The sequence below is a fragment of the Amblyomma maculatum genome, chromosome 9, assembly GCF_055883805.1.
Source record: "Amblyomma maculatum isolate TAMU_Amacu chromosome 9, ASM5588380v1, whole genome shotgun sequence".
Taxonomy (NCBI): Eukaryota; Metazoa; Arthropoda; class Arachnida; order Ixodida; family Ixodidae; genus Amblyomma; species Amblyomma maculatum.
This window is the reverse complement of record NC_139352.1, coordinates 10,695,845-10,713,232: the sequence shown is the minus strand read 5'-3', so window position 1 is coordinate 10,713,232 and position 17,388 is coordinate 10,695,845. Positions and strand designations below refer to the sequence as shown.

At 47.5% G+C, this 17,388-nt stretch overlaps 1 protein-coding gene across 4 annotated transcripts in view; it reads left to right on the top strand.

Moving 5' to 3' along the window:
- Positions 1–16,546, top strand: part of LOC146178267 (FYVE, RhoGEF and PH domain-containing protein 2-like) — a 71,675-nt gene extending 55,129 nt beyond the window's left edge. For all 4 annotated transcript variants that reach the window (XM_084578074.1, XM_084578077.1, XM_084578075.1 and 1 more), the window contains 7 exons: positions 1,073–1,103; positions 1,571–1,642; positions 1,804–1,941; positions 3,934–4,143; positions 5,885–6,007; positions 8,009–8,169; positions 12,483–16,546. In XM_084578074.1, coding sequence (XP_084434200.1) covers positions 1,073–1,103; positions 1,571–1,642; positions 1,804–1,941; positions 3,934–4,143; positions 5,885–6,007; positions 8,009–8,169; positions 12,483–12,531 — 784 coding nt within the window. In that variant the 3' untranslated portion in view covers positions 12,532–16,546. The remainder of the gene's footprint in view (positions 1–1,072; positions 1,104–1,570; positions 1,643–1,803; positions 1,942–3,933; positions 4,144–5,884; positions 6,008–8,008; positions 8,170–12,482) is intronic.
- The last annotated feature ends 842 nt before the right edge of the window (positions 16,547–17,388 follow it).

Genomic DNA, 17,388 nt, shown 5'->3' with positions numbered 1-17,388 from the left:
ATCATCGTCAGCCGGGCCGCATACGTCATGGATAAACATAATATGAACGTTTAGATCGTGAGTGGGGTCGTGCGGAGACCCAGGAGGCCTGCGTGCCTCGAATTCTTCTGCAAATAAAGTTTTTTCCTCCTCCTCCTCCTCCTCCGCCGCTAGAGAGTCAAGACAACGTGACTGCGTAGAACACCGTCGCCGCCATGCAGAAAGAGGAGGAGGTGGTGCCCCCTCTTCCTACGTGGCGGCGAGGGTGCTCTCCGGCTGCCGAAACGCCGGCTCGCTATCAGCGGATCACGGTGCATCCCGTTCTCACTCGCTTCACTCGCTAGCGGCCTAGCGGCGTCAGCGGCATCAGTCAGTCGCTGCTATCTGTTCGTCGCGCAACGTTCCTACGGGCCCACGCGCTGCTTCCCGCAACCTTCCGATAATTCAATTGCTGTCTTCATTTCTTCTACCACAAAGCTTCTTTCATGACAGCCAAGAACTGTTAGTGGAGTGTTTCTTGATGGAATACGTGTGAAAAAATTAAAAAAATGTTTGTAATTGTACATACGTGTCTTGTTGGAAATCGTTGCCTCAATAAAGGTGAAACAGCTGATGATCTGTGCTCAAATTTCGCATTAGGAAGTAACGTAATCGTGGGCAGTTTTTTGTTTTGGATTTAGAGGTGTGACATAGAATGAGAAGTGGGCATTTAATAAATCAAAATCATTGTGGAAAGCAAGGAAACGGGTAAATGATTACAACAGGTAATCGAGAAACCAGGAAAGGACAAGCAACATCGCCTGATTGTGATGCTTGTCACAACAAAAAGTTACCGAGTGGGGATTCTTGACACATATAAGTGGCTGTTCGGGTTCCTTGCGGCAAAAATGTTTGAGAACTCCTGATCTAACGAAATGATGGTTCCGTCACCCTAATTGCCGCTGATCTCTGGATGCGCTCATTTGTGAACACATAGCGTCTGCCTGCACCCCTCCCAAGTGCAGCCGCGTTTGTAGTGTCTTTGATACCGTTTTAAGAAGATGAGAGGGCTAGCAGAATAACAAGTTTTTTTTGTTTATTCTCTGTTGTGCAGGTCGCCTGAAGAGAAGCTGGCGTGGATGCAGGTGAGGTCAATAGTGGCGACTAGTGAGATTCATGAAACCAGGCTACAAAGCAGTGCTTGCGAACGCATGAAGCTAATAGTAGAACAAATATTTTCGGAGGCAGTGGTGCGCATATGCCTGATATGTAGCGTTGCGGTTCGTTTAATGAAAACCGTCAGAACGCTTTAATAAGACGTCCCTTCGCATGCCAAGCAGAAGCGAAATCTGGGATGCACAGCTTACTTACCGAAGCTAATTCAATCGTCTTCGTCCCATAGCTTCTTAGTAGAAGTCTGTAAAATCAATTCAGCTAGTTCGAGTCAGCGTACGGGTGCTTCGATTTGTTGACAAACTCACACGAGCTAGGTTCGGTTGCGGCGCGTTTTTATGGTAGAGGCACTCAGGCACATTCTTGAATAAGTGTGTTGCTCAGATGTTTCGGTTTTCCTCTGTGCATCCTAAAATGCTTCGTATTCGTTCTTTTGCAGACACTTGCCAAGGCTGCTCACGACCTCAAGCAGCGAAAGAGCTCCTTGAAGGTTTACGTTCACGGACAAAGAGTGAGTTTGTTATGGCGAGTTTTTACTTTGCCCCTATTAAAACCTAGAAAAATCAACCTTTTTTAATACTATTACGGGATGAACGCAGACAAAGGAAATCACTAGGCCGCGCGTATAAACGGCACAATGGATCATTTCATTTCTTGCCCCTGTCTCCGTAGAGTCCCGAGGGCGGTGATCTGGGCCAGCGGGCACCCGTGCTTGTGCGCGCGGACACCGTGTCCCGCTGCATGCGCTGCTCGGCGGGCTTCTCCACCTTCGGCCTTCGGTGGAAACATCACTGTCACGCCTGTGGCATCGTGAGTGCCCCAGTTCCAGTTTGCATCGAGCGCTGCGTGGCTGTCAAATATCGCGGAGAGGGAACGGGTGGTTGCTTATTTGTTCTGCGTAACGTCTCTGTTAAAAAAATGTGTTTTCGTCGGGCAGAGGATGTTCGTTAGAAACATGACAGTGCGGTTTAAAGATCACGCTTCTGTTAAATATAAAAAAAATCTTGGGGAGATCACGTGTCTGGAGAAAAAATAGTTTAGAGCAGACAAAAGTTGGTTTAGTTACGGTAGTCGGTTGAGCAGCAAATTTTGAGCGTAGCTGAATTTAATCTCCCCAGTACTATTCACAGCTTGCTTAGAAGTATTCAGAGATTTGGAATGGGAGCAGTTAGGGATACGAGTAGATGGAGTACACCTCAGTAATCTGCGATTTCCTGATGACATTGCCTTGTTAAGTAACTCAGGGGATGAATTGCAAAGAATGATTGACCTAGACAGGAAAAGTAAAAAAGTAGGCTTGAAAATGAATATGCAGAAGACTAAGGTAATGCTCAATAGCCTAGGCAAAGAACAGAAGTTTACGTTATGTAGCGAAGCACTGGAAGTAGTAGGCGAATATATCTATTTAGGACAAGTAGTAACCGCAGATTCGGACCATGAAAGGGAAATAACAAGGAAAATAAGACTGGGATGGGGCGCATTTGACAGGCACTCGCAGATTATGACTAGCAGCTTATCGGTACCGCTCAAGAGGAAAGTATTCAACAGTTGCATCTTACCTGTACGTACCTATGGGGCTGAAACGTGGAAGCTAACAAAGAGGGTTCTACTTAAGTTGAGGACAACGCAAAGGGCCATGGAAAGAAAAATGGTAGGGATAACGTTAAGAGATAGGAAGCGTGCAGAGTGGGTCAGAGAAATAACTCAAGTCACTGACGTTCTAGTGGAAATCAAGAAGAAATGGGCATGGGAAGGACGTGTAGCGCGAAGAAAAGATAATCGATGGTCGCTTAGGGCAACAAGCTGGATTCCAAGGGAAGGAAAGCGTGGCAGGGAGCAGCAGAAAATTAGGTGGGCGGATGAGATTAAGAAGTTTCTTCCCGTGACACTACCCTCGGGTTGTCCATCTTCAGCCGTCGTCAGGACCTCTTCCTTCCATGGTAGCTGACCTCAGAATGCTTTCCATGGCAGCCACATTCCAGTTTCACATTCCTCGTCTCTCACCATAAACTCCTAAGCCACTGAGCCACTCGTTCCTTTTCACATTCTAGTCTTCCAATAAATGCGGGGAGTGCATTTTCATCTATCCACCTGCTGGCAGTGGTAAGCGGTTTTTTGATCCGCTCCATAGTTCGGAAGTGGCGGTTATGTTGACTACTCTAACAGCGACGAAGTGACTTCGACAACACATCTATAGTACAGTGTGGCTGTTCTCAGCAAAAATGTATCGTGTAGCGCTTGTAGCTATTGTGATGTTTGTCATATAGCAAAAAGGCACGCGCGCGCGCGTGTGTGTGTGTGTGCGCGTGCGTGCGTGTGTGTGTGTGTGTGTGTGTGTGTGTGTGTGTGTGTGTGTGTGTGTGTGTGTGTGTGTGTGTGTGTGTGTGTGTGTGTGTGTGTGTGTGTGTGTGTGTGTGTGTGTGTGCGCGTGCGTCACCATACCTTATGTTCGAGACGCTGCACTTTTATCTATGCAGTGGTTTGCCGAGCCACATTCTGTGTGAACCGATATAACCCATACATAAAAATTTATCGTATTGTATAGGAGGTGTCAAAACCTTCGAGAAAGAAAGCTTTGATTCTATTGACCATAAAGGGTAAAATGCACACGTACCTGCATCGCCTACTTCTCGCGATAAGTGGTTAGTCCATACGGATACTATAAGTGTGGCCGGTGTCTCTTTGCAGTTAGCTTCTGCAGATGTGATGGTTGCTCATTGAAGGAATTCATTTATGACATAACGCTTAGCACTTGAAAGAGTAGTCTCTGTAGGTCTTTGTTCTGTTGACCTTGCGTCGCAGGTCGCTTGCGGCAAGTGCGTGTCGCGCAAGGCCCGCCTCCCGTACGACGGAGGCCGCGCGGGCCGTGTGTGCGACGCCTGCCACGCGGCTATGGCCCCTGTGTCCGACGAGGAGCAACCGCCGCAGCACTGCCACCCTCCTGGTGAAGAACTGCCTTCGCCCGGTGGTCCGCTGCCCCCGTTCCCGCTGCCGCCAGGACAGCAAAACCAAGTGAGGACCTTTTTTTTCGTCTACCGCGTGAATCTTTTTTTTTTTTTGCAGTCTATCTGTTTCGTTTGTGCAACCAGTCTGAGGTAGATTACTGTGTGTTTTTATTCGCAGCGTTACATGCCGCCCTACTTTGCCACTAATCATCATATTATTCAGATGGGTCACCGAAAAAGCTACCCGCGTCGTCGCTGCCCAGCGGCCCGGCATCGACGCGACACTGCATTATTTCCCCAACTCTGGTCTTCTGCACGCACTCTGTGTTGTCTCTGCTCTTTTTGCATCCGTACTCTGTAGTCGCTTGTACCAGGGTGTTAGGCTTGGACAGTGAGGGGTCCACTGCATAGTAGTTCATTTGCGGCGCCTGCGAAGTCTGGGAAGCAATTGTGATTCTTCATCTATCCCCTCAGCATATGTTTGTGCCTCGTTTGTATTCATACCGCACCAGCTAGCCGCTTTGACTTGCTCCTCTAATTAAGGTTCCGGTTCTGAATCACTTCTTACAGCGGAAAACCGCCTTCATGTTTGATCGTATAAGCACGCAGTCCAGAGAATCCTTCAGGGTGGAGAAGTGTTTGTACTTTGGTTTTACTGTTTATTTTCATTCCCGGCTGAGGTGTTGTGAAAGCCAAATCGCGATTTCTGAAAGTGGCAGGCAGCTGGTGTGACTGTGAGGACAGGGGAACGGTATTAAGCGGAAGTGTAAGGGCTGCGTGTCGCTGAAAAGCCGGTGTCAGCGTAGTTGTTCTTCGTTGTTGGATGGACGGATGGATGGAAGTTATAAGAACGTCCCCTTTTAAGTGATTGTTGTCACCCTGCTCAGCCTTCTTCTTCTTATCTTTTTAATTTAGACAACTCTTCAACTTCAACGACTTTGATTTTAGACCCGGTATATTTTAAAAGACTGCCTTTAAGAGCAAAACGGCGTTCCCGAGGGAAAGACCTGGTACCATATTTTTTTTCCAAGTACCTTTTAGTGCTTAATATCTGCTGTACCCTCATAATGCTCTATGCTTCATCATCGCGGCATCCCTTCGCCCCTTCGTCCCTTCGCCCTGATGTTCTGTGCATGTTTTCCGGACGTACACCTGCCCTTCGTTTATTCGTGCCACTAGATGCTCGTATTTATATTCTGCCAGTCTTGGCATGTCACTTCCTTATAAGGCTTTTATCAGTCAAACCAGTTAATACCATCAGACCTTACTTAGTAGCGCTGGAAGTAAAGCCTACCGCATCTCCTTCGTACCCACAGATATTATTCAATGCTTGCAAATCTTCCTGGCTATCGGCTAATAGAACAATGTCGTGCGCACGTACATTAATCACGGAAGTCTTCGTTCTGCGTCTCTTCCGCCTAGCCTATGCGAGAAATTGAAACGAAGGTTGCTCTTTTGCAGACTCTTTTGCAGTGCGAAAATCAATGCTATCATGCTGCGGCCGCAAGAAAACCAATGATCGTACTGCGCAGCCGCAGTACAGATGGCGCGCAAGCAGTTTAAAAGGTCCGCTCAGTATATGCTTTGCCGTACGACTTTATGCTAATGAACAGCTGTGTAATTAGGAAGGAAATTCACGGAATTAACTGGCAATGTTAAGGCGCTATGGCGTCTACTCTTAAGACGAAGGTTCAGTTTCCCCCCAATTTTTTTATACTCCACCCACTCGCGCTGCGCTAGCTGGAGCAGAGTAGCAGCTAAGCTCACCTTGATGTAGCATTGCAGTCATCTATCGCTGCCTCTTGCAGTGTTCGGGCGCAGTGCTGAGCGGGTACCTGCGGCTCAAGACGGGCGGCCGACGCGCCCACTGGCAGCGGAGATGGTTCGCTCTGCACCGGGATTTCGTACTCTACTCCTTCCGGACGGAACAGGTAGGTGGCGTCGCGAGTGGCTGACCTGTGAAGCGCACGTTCCTGTCTTGCATCCCTTTGCAACTGCAACTCCGTGGGTTGCTGAATTTTCCGTGCAACCACTAGTATCTGACTTACGTGCACGCCTTTCGGGTGAACGAAATCGGCACGTTTGGCGGAGTAATGTATTTGAGTCGTCCGGGCGCTTCCTTCACCTACTACTCTCCCTTCTCTCTGTCGCTACCATGCGTCGCTGAGCCTGTCGTGCCGGACGCCGGCCATTCAATAAATGAGTGACCGGAGGTGAATGAGTGAAATGATGGATGAGTGAGCGTGAGTGATGCGTGCCTGAGTCTGTCCTACCCCCCTTCGCCATGACCGATTACTTGTCCTGGCTTCCACATCATTTTAAGCACATGGCATTATCTCACCGTTGGCACGCTAATAGTGAGTGCAGCGGCGTCATCGCGGCAGATATCTCACGCCCGTAACTCAGAGCTACAAATGACAGTATTGAAGAAGCGAGCTTGTTGGGGCCGTTTGTTGCATGGTACGTGAAAAAAAAAAAAAAAGCAGAGACGACGCGTTCACAAATACAAATGTCGTTCCTGAGTCGTCCCGTGTACTTCTCCTTGTGAACGCGTCCTTTCCGCTTTTTTCTTTTTTTTTTCACCTTCAAATCACTGGAATCAATATTGAACGCCATCCTAACTAGCATCGCCGCAAAGGTAGAGGCGCGGCGAATTTTTTTCAGCTAGGTTTTGCGTGGTGTGTGTCTTTGGCTGTTGGCGAAATATATTGCACCAAAATTCCCACATTCACTGCCTGGTTATTCATTAGAGCTGTTTTTTTTTCGACTTGGCTGTATTATCGGGACCGAATGCCCCTAGAACACAAGAACAGCGGTCCATAGATATAGATGAGATGTGCACCAAGAACCCTTTATTTCCCCAGCAAAGTCCTTGAGACATCTGTTTCCACAGTACGTCTAGGCGAGGCATTTTATTTTGTTTCCTCTTACTTTCGTGTGATCATGAGACGAAGTACTGATTCGAAAGAAGCATCTAATATAATTCACATTGGGCAGTCAGTGACTTCTAATAAGATTTAATAGCCACATAGCAGTGGAAGAAAAAATTAGCTGTGGTTTAGCTTGTGGTTCAACCTGGAGTTAGGCGAGAGCTATCTGCATGGCTACGCTTATGTTTGGCTTGAAAGTAAAGACATGGCTTTTGTACATAGTAGTTTACCCTATGGTTTCAGCTTTATTTATGCCACAGGGGGCACTTTTTACCACTAAAGTGCGATGAGGCGAAAGCCTCTATTGCGCGGTGGTCCGAAGCCCTTCACTACGGCACCTCTTTCTCTTCACTCCCACCTTCGCGATGTCGCGATAGCGTAAGCTACCAGCCAACATATAAAGCCCCGTTTAACCGCACCGTCTGAACGTGGCTGCGTGGCAGAGGGATAACGTGAATGCAAGAGTTTTAACAGGCTGATTGTGATATCACCCTCCCATATGAAAGGAGAGGCTCGAGTGGGCAGCTCCTGCCAAACATAATGTTAGGAAGCCCTACGTCCAGTTAGTGCTCGGCCATGTCAGCTGCCAGCTACCGTCTCCCACGACTTCTTCTTCTTCTTCTTTCTTCGCTCTTCGGACAGGCACCAAAGAGGCATGGACAGGCACGGTGAAATGGCGAGAGTATGGCCAATGTAGCTCTCGCTGCAAAAAAAAAAAAAAAAGTTAGCGGTCGATGTATTGTAACTTGGAATATCCGCGCGCACATATATCGCATGGACGGATTTTCCTGGTTTGTTAAAGGATGTCTAGACATGCAGTGCACCATACAGTTGCTACAGTCAAAACGGCTACCCGTTACATGCAATGTCAAACTGCAATCTTTCGTGTACCAACGGAAAAAGAGCTCACCCTGCGCCATTAATTTGAAGCGAGGCTTTCTAACGTAAAACGGGACAGTTCCTTCAAATTGCGGCAAAGCGAGTCACTTGTTTGGTGCGCAGGACGAGCTTCCGCTGACGTCTGTTCCGGTTCCGGGTCTCGCTGTGGCCGCCGCCGAGAAAGCCGACGGCCTTGAGCCGCGGAGCTGCGCGGCCGCCTTCAAGCTCTTCCACCAGAGGAGGGCCTATGTCTTCCAGGCACAGGATGCCCCGGATGCCCAGAGGTGAGCCCCATATCTACTTTGGTTGTGCCGCGTTTTCGGAACTGGCCCATTTCTGTACTTATCGGACGTGGTAACGTATTAACGCGACATCCTTTAAGGCCCCGTTCACCAGAAAATCCCGCGTTGGTGTTATGAGCGAAATATCACGAGCGTGGCGCTGGCAGGCGGTGTGGCTGGCAGATGACATGGCTGCGCGCTAATTGGACGCAGGGTTTCCTGACGTTAAGCTGCCAACTCGGTGCCCTCGTTTTATATGGGAGGGTGATATCAGAATCAGCCTGCCAGAGCCTTTGCATTATGAATCAAACACGTTAGCCTTAAGCCACGCAGGCATATGTTCATACAGTCTTGCTACCACGGAACATTATATATCGGGTAGTAGCCTATACTGAGCGTCATGCCGTTAAAAACGGAGCTTAAGTGTCCCCGATGATTTTTTTTTTTCGTGTGATCTAGCTTCTGCAGCTCTAGTGCCTCGTCACTATGGACCCACTCATTGATCAGTCTCATGTCGCACGTTATTCACCAATCGAGCATGATTAGATAATCATTGCCAGTACTGCAATACGAACGTTTTAGAGCGCAGCGCTTTGGCGCCCGTTCCTGCGTTTCGCGTCCTCGTCGCCGTCGCCGTCAGCGTTGTCCGTCCCTCGTAACCAGCTCCGCATCCGGGGCAGCGCGCTCCTTCCCAACCCTCCTCTTGGAGGCGACCGCGCGTGTTTTCCGATTGCTGCGCGTGGTCCTGCCACCACCGTTCGCCGCTGTGTACCCCCCCCCCCCCCCTCTTCTCTCCCTGCGTGGCGGCGACGGTTTTCTCCGGTTGCCGAAATGCTGGCTCGCTATCAGCGGATCACGATGCGTGCATCCCAAGCTGAAACGCAGAGCCACGTTGTCCTGACTCGCTAGCGGCGTCAGCGACATCAGCCAGTCGCTGCTATCTCTTCGCCGCGAAACGTTCCTATGTGCCCACGCGCTGCCTCCTACAACCTCCCGATAACTTAATTGCTCTCTTCATTTCTTCGACCACAAAGCTTCCTTCATGACAGTCAAGAACTGTTAGTGGAGTGTTTCTTGAAGGAATATGGTTGAAAACGCTCGGTTCTCAAACCTCCGGTTGCCGCGCCGGTTTTCCCGAGCGTTGCCCATGCATTCACGGTCTCTGCCTTTCCCGTCCCGTCTACGTTTGCATAGCTTTCAACCCTGTCTGCTGTCTTCCTCGGCCGTCGGTTTCTTCAGTTTCTTGACCTCTCGGAATTGTGTGCGACAGCAGCCCGAACGACTCGGGTCGTTCGCGAGCGCATACCTGCAGGCGGGCAGGCTGCTGTCCACACATACCGGCGGCTGCCGTGGAGGAGACCTTTCCAATTCATATCCCTGTCCCATTCAGCGCAAATTAGCATACACTCCTGCCGAGCACGGCTTTTTTTTTTTTTTTACATATACCTTACAGGCCTCCAGAGAGGCATTGTGTAAGGGGACAAATACAAAGATATCCGCATAGTCGGTAAAAAACAAAATCACAATCGCAAGTACAGGAAAACAGGGGTAATTATACAAATCTACAAGACTGCTTTCTTCTCTCGCGCTGCCGGGGTCAGTCTCCGGTGTTGATGTCTTCTGCGGTTTTACCGACGGCGGCCGGTGACCCCTCGCGGAGTTGACGCGATAACATCGACTCTGCATGGATGCTGGCAGAGCGTGCAAGTTGCCCGCGTGCAAACATGTCGTCGTCGTTTTTAGCCAGGAGCGAGAGGCATCTCTTGTACATAACGATTAGAATGTATACGCGTATCACCGACGAGAGCATGGACTGATTATCGCTACAGAGTTTGGATATCGGATGACAGGTGAGCACGAATTATTCGTCCGCGAATCTTAAGAATTGAGATTAGCAAAAAGGATAGTGTAGTGCTTTTTTTTTTTAAGTCCTTTCGCACATCGTTTAAGAAGTGCCAATGCGTAACGTTCACGCGTGTTTTATCTCACGTGTACGCATCGGCCGAGCCAGAATCGACGGCGCAAAACATCAGCAAAGCAGCTCGGTACATCAAGTTCGGTAGCGTAGGTTGTCACCGATTTCTGCAGCTACACTCAAGAATCGCGCACAGGAGCACGCGAACGACTAGGCTAGAGACGAAGTGAACGCCGTCCGCCGTGGCTTAGATGCAAAAGAAACAAGGCCAATGAGCAGGGAACAGCGCACGACCGGAATGTCGTCGGCCGCAGCGCCCGCGGACGGCATTTCTGCGGTAACCTGGTGGCATCCGGTGCTGCACTTAAGTGGTGTGAATTTGTGTACTTTCGCGATGAAGCTGAGGGCCGACCTTTTTTGACGCACGTTTCATTAATTTATCAACACGCCGCACAAATGGTCGATGCTGCAAAGACGAGACGGGACAACAGTACGCTGCTGCGCCGTCGGTCGGTACACGAAGGTTGATGCTGCCTATTTAATCGGTATGGTGTTGAATCGAACCAGCTCGTGCTCTTTTCGCACTCCTGCACCGACGCGCACTTTCAGTTGGACGCCACCACCTTCTTGGTTAACATCGCGAACCGAAGCGCCAAGCTCGAGTTCACGCATGCAGTGCATGCATGCAGCATTCGAGCAGACGACTTCAGCAGCTACCGAAAATGTGTCCGTGACGTAGGGGCCGTCGCGGCTGCAACCAATGGCAGCCTGTCTTGGCCTGTCACTATAGTGAACCCTGCCACTCTCGGCACTTGTGACGTAGGTAATAACGGCAGAATAGTTCCAAATCTCGCCGCCACGCGGAAACGGCGCAGCCCGCGAATTTCAATAAACGCTGTTTTTTAAAAATCAATAATAAATCGCTGGATTTTTTCCGATGAGTTTTACTTTGGACGAATGCTCGGAAGCATTTGTTCTACACACTGAAAACGTTTATCAGTGACCTTTCCAGCCGTTTCCTACCCCCTTTGAGTATCTTGTAATCTGTCTATTTAGCCATACCATCTGCAAAATTCTCCGTGAGGTCCATGTATTCAAACTCTTCAGCCTGACTGGTCCAGAATTTAGACATGTATGTCACTTGCAACAGAAAAATGAACCTCCCAGTGTGACCTAAAGCATGGGGAAGGAGTTTACAGTTCATCACCAGAAGCTAAATTGATCGCTCACTGGCAGCGCCATCATCTGCGAAAAGGCCCATCTCTTCAATCAGCCTTTTGGATTGGTTTGGTTTGTGCAGTTTAATGTCTCAAAGTGACTTAGGCTGCGAAAGATGCCGTAGTAGAGGATTCTGGAGATTTCAACCACCTGGGGTTATTTAAAATGCACTGACATCGCACAGTACACGGGCTTCTTCCTTTTCGCTTCCATTGAAATGCGGCTGCCGCGACCGGGATTTAGACTTTTGCAACTGATATATTGCTTGTAAGGTAGTTGTCAGGTTGGGAGTTCCGTACTGATCCAATATTTAGGGGAGTCTACTGATGTGGAGTAATAAGAATAATAATCATTGGTCTACAGGAAAGGAAAGACGAAGTATCCGTCACACCTCGACGGACACCTGAACCATGCCGGGAGGGAAGGGAGGGAGGGAGGTGGGAGTGAAAGCAGAGAGAGAGAGAGAGAGAAAGAGGTGCCCGAATGGAGGGCTATGGAATAAGTTCGATCACCTGGAGACTTTTGATGTGCACGGATATCACACAGCACATGGATGCTTTTCTGTTTCACCTCCATCTAAACGCAGCTGCTGGCGGTCGGGTTCGAACCCGGGTATACCAGGTACTCCGGTATAGTAGTCAGGCATCTTAACCGCTGTGCCACCGCAGCGAGGTGGTACATTTGTAATAAACGAGGGATTACCCATTAGCATCCACCCAAACAAAGTCACATGTCTAAAAAGAAAATCTGTATAGGTTTCTCAGAAATTTTTAGGTAAAGAAAAATTAGTCCTTGTGAGGGATTGGCAGCATTTCGGTGGATACTATTGAGTGATTACTCCCTTATTACAAATATACTCTGCCTTAAGGGATTATCTTACCATTGAATCTACACTGGTCCTATTTCGAGTTAACGATCGATTTGCTCTTGTCCCACCATATGGTCTGCTGGCCAACCAGCTCAGTTGTTATAGCGACTGCTCCGGACAGGCTGTGGTCCCGGGTCGAACTCTTGACCACGACAAATTCAAATTTTTCTTTGACTACAAAGTTTACAGTGAAGCTTTGTAATTTTTCTTTGTAGCCATAAATATGCACTTGAGTTTATGTTAATGAGTAGCTACTCCCTTGTGAGTTGCTAAATGCCTAATTGAGCTCTGATGTTCGTACCTTTTATTTATCAGGTGGATGGCCGCACTGGAAAGGGCGTCGAAAGCTGAAGAACTAAGTTAGGCAACATGGAACTGCTTAACAAATTGACCTCTTCAACAAAATGCACCCGGTGTCCATGACGTCACAACACCCACGACCCTTTCGGGCCAGTCATCTGCGGCGTCCATTGAAACGGACTATCCACCAAGTGTTGATTACCCCCTCGGTTCTTGTTCTAGTCATGGTCAGCTTTTGTGAACCTACCCTTTTTATGATCTCAGTCAGGCTTCACGTTGCACGGGGATAGCCGAGCCGAGAGAACTGTAGGCTGATGGCCCTAGTCTAGAATATATGTACCTTTACTTTTTGAAAGGCAGTGATGACTGTTCACTGAGTTTCAATTTGCAGCTGCGTGTGTTTTTATATTGTGCTCACATTGAAGCTAATCGGTTACAAGCCTATGTATATGTCTGCGCTTCTCAGTGACTGACATCATGCTATGCTGTGGAGTGCTTCATGAGATAGCAAAAGTAACACCATGCTTGCTGATGAAGACATTTAATGTAGCAATTGCTCGTCCGCAGCATCTATTTGCATGCCACACTGCATAGTTACAAGAATCTAGATGTAAATACTACAATGAAGCAGTTGTTTTTGTCAGAATTCACTAAGAAACATTTACCGCATATTACTATTAGCAACCCATGTCGAAAACTGATCGCAGAACTTGCATATTTGCATGCTGTCTTCCCACATGTTGCGTCATCAAAGAAATCATTAGCGGCAGAAATCACTCATTTTTCCTTAGGAACGGACGCCATTTTGCGACACAATAGGACACAAGCATTTCAGTTGAGTACCTTTGTAGCACTACGCCAACAATGTGTTATTGTATAAAGTGGGTATCTCAGTCCTTTCATCAGTAATTCCATCGTTCAGCTAGGTATAAAGAATTAAAAAATAAAAAGGCAGTGTTCAGAAAAAGTTCTTGTACCTCCCACCGCAATGGTGAATTTTTAAATTAATTCCACTAGAATTCATGGAAACACCTTAAAAAAAAACAGTTCCAGGGATTGAAAACATTCATTAATTGCTCATTTGAGCTCACTGATCATTCAAATTTAGTCATCGTCACATTCGCAAACATTACTATTTTATCATCGCTTTTACGAAAACTGCCTGTGTTCTAACGCCCCTGTCATACTTATTGCACATGAACTGCAAAACTAGAAAGAAGGCAAGCTTTTTTTTTTTCAATGCACGATTGTTTTGCATAAAGGGTAAATGCTGGCATGGTCAGTGTACTGTACTTATATAATATTCTCAGCTCACTTTGATATTTCATAAACACGCCAGTCAGAGCGGCTCAAAAGTCATGACGGACGAAAGGCGAATGAATAGCAATGCAGCCATGCGACACTGCTCAGCGTCTCTTTACACTGAAACCTGCCCATGGTGTTTCCTGTTACATCTCCTAGGAATAGTGAAATGCGCTGCGCATTGATGTCAAGTATGGTTGCTGAAAAATTGTTACGGGGCCATCATGTCAAAAGCGTATGAAGAAATCAGCATTCACAACCAGAATGTCAAGCATCATAGATGGGCAGCATTGTGATGACCCCTGGATATAAACTGTATAAAACTTGCATGTACATATTCAATGTGGCCAGGTGCGGCAGATGATGGATTTAGAATTTCCTGCAGAGGAAGACTGGAGTTGATGAAAAGCAACAGACTCACGACTGTAGGTGATGTATGGCAGTCTGGAGTGTCTGGCCCTACGCAAAGTGCATTGCACCATGCAAATGAGCATGTGGTGAGCAGCCTTCAAAAGGCGACTGAGTTTCTCTTGTCACAGGTGGTCTTGCTTCGTCCCAGCTTAGTCCTTGGAAGATCTTGAAGCTGGAGAGGCATTGTGTTTGCTTGAAGCAAAATGGCGACTGTGGTCCACTCAGAGAATAGCCCTCTCCTGTAGTCCAGGAAAGGTCAGCGGATGGTCCAGTAAAGATGTTGTAGTGATGACCACTTGCTAAACAGGTGTGAATCATGCTGAAAGGAAGCATTTGCTAATCGAACTACTGAATCCGTTATCGTTAGCGAGCCTATCAGCAAGGCTCGGACAGTACCAGTACACGCTCACGTGCTTTGATAAATGTTAAGGACAGTAATGCACTTGCGTCTACGGAGGGAGTTCTTTCTTTGATATTTGTTCTGAGGCTATCTGCACTGCCACATCTATGTATTGTGCTCACCATTGTTATGCCGAAGTTTTGTGTGCCATTGCAAAATGGTAATGTTTGGCTGTGCAAGATCGACGGTAATGGTCCGTAGACTGCTCTGGCATATCACTCTAGCAGGCTGGGAAAATTTCTTTTCACAGCAGAGTTAGCATGCTGGCTGTTTGACTGAGGCTACGGGATTGTGCATTTTTTGAACTTTTGCACAGTAACCTTGCTTCGAACAAAGGATGCGCGCATTGCTCTGTGATCGCATGATGAAGTTTGTAGTGCTTGTTTGAAGGCTGATGACTGAAATGCATCAGCGACGTTGATGTATATATGCAAGAGGTTTTCTTCGTGTTCTCACTTGCACAGTGCCGCAATCTTGTGTGACAATTGTGAATGTTCTTGTTCAAACTGAAAGCCACTTATACGAAGCTCAACTCTTACCTAAGTTGTTCATGGCATAGTAGGGACCTTGCTGTTAGCATTTTTGAGAAATGGTAATGGAACAGCCGGTTTGAGACTGGGGGCTCGTTTCTCTTATACCAAGCCAATGGGAGGTTTTGCAGGAGCAGCTTCCAGGCACCCACCAAATTAATCTGAACTCATCGCCTGGAGTAAGGAGTACTGGAATGGTTTCTTAATTATCACGTCAAAGTGTCCGTCGATATCGATAGAAAGCGCTGGGAAAGTTAAGGGCAAAGTATGAGCTCGTGTCGACCATTGTTGGGTTACACGGAAATGAGACAAAGAAAGGCTATAGTTTGAAAGTTTCATTGAGCCGTTAACTTAATAGTGCAATGGAGTAGTAGACAGTTCTGCTGGTGAGGTTAAGTTCAGTATGCATCATGTCATGCCCTCAGTATGGTTCAGTATTTGAACTTGTCTGAATATTATAGCCAGACTAATCCAATTATTAAAGTCTGTTGGGAACATTCCGACTCATTTACGATTGGTCTTTTTTAGCCGGGAACCACTAAGATGTAGCACGTTGCCCTCATACGACATGCACTTGGATCGAAACCTAAGCAAATATTACAAAACTAACAAAATTATGTGATCAATTTGACAGTGGAAATCACAAAATTGGCAAGAAGGTGGAAGCACACTCATTGTGCATTACCATACTATCATATTTGGGCCGCCTTATAGTTCTTTTAGCTGTTTTCAAATCTTCTCATCGGAAGTTACCCAGGCAATCAGTCTCAATGCGAGATCATTGAAAAAGATGTTTCTTTGACCTACTAAACAGGTTTAACTTCCTGGATAACGCGTTACTTTTTACTGTATCACTAAGTGGGGCCCTTTTCATCCCTTGTGTTTGGAAGACGGCCGTGTTCACGTCCTTGGCTTGGTGGTAAAACTGAAGCTTTCCAAGAGTGCAATTACATGTCCGCAGTCAGACAAGTCGTCAAAGGAGCTACCGTTGCGATGGCATGGTGCTGGAGCTACGCTACATCCCTAGTCAATGTACGACAGACGCCACAGAAATGTGCATGTATGAATGTTGGGCTGTTGATTGTGCCAAACCTCTCGACGGGTTTCAGGTTTTTGTGTGTTGCTCTGTGGCATAGCACATCATAGCTCAATCTGTACTATATGCACAATGACTCAGATTGTTTTCTACGCGACGCCCGAATTAATATTTTTGTTACGCTGACCTCTCGAATGGTGTGCACCTTTTGGAAGTATTAATACTTTTCACACGGAGTTTGTGACGTGGCGAAACTATTTGAAGAAGCCATGCACGCGAGGACACCAGCATGAATCGAAATCACTCTGTGTATTTATGCCTGTACGTTTTCAGTCACAAACATTTCACTCCTGCCACCTAGGTGCCACACCCGTGGACAAATAAAATCCTGTAAAAACAATGGGATGCATCCTTCATTTGTATATGCTGTCATTTAATAGCAGATAGAAGGCTTTAATTTAAGCTTAGAATAAAACAAAAATGGGCTAATCTAGACAATGTCCTAGGTAAATAACCGGCTGGACGGTTGAGGAAGCTTCACGCTGATACTTCCTACCCTCTCGGTTCAGCGCGGCCTTTCGAACACCATCTTCGCCATAGCACCATAGACGACAGTTTAGAAGGTTGAAGGTTCCCCCCTTTATTCGATGTTGTCGATGTCAGGCTTTCGTCGTACGCTGCGCCCCCGCCTATGCTACGCCGATATCGGCCTCTCAGACGGCGGGGAGCACAAGTTCGTCGTGTCTACCCTGGCATCAATTCGTCTCGATCGCGAAGAGCATCCTCCGCATCAACCATATCAAAGTGCGATGCCATCCGCATGGCGGTTTTTTTCTTCTTTGTTATATTGTTTCCTCTGCTTTCCGCAGAGCAAATCTTACCTTAGCTCCGGAGGGGCACTTTCACGCGAAGCGTACTGAGTTCGTTGCGCCGAAAAGCCGTCGCAGCACCTCGGTTTGAGAGGGAGCTGTCAAGGCCAAGTGAAAACTGTGCCGGTGAAGTAATTTGAGTGGCGCCGATGCGGAGGTCACCGGAACTCCGACTTGAGACGTCTCTCCCGGTACTGATGACGCTACCTTGTTGTAGTGCGAACTGCGCATGTACTTCAAAAACAACTCGGAAAACACGCCAGAAAGATGGACGCCTTGTGTTGATAGCGTGTTAGTGAATAGCGATTGATTGCGGAAACATGCCTGCTTGGTGTAGGCTAACAATCTCGTTCTGTGTCGCTAAGTTTGAACA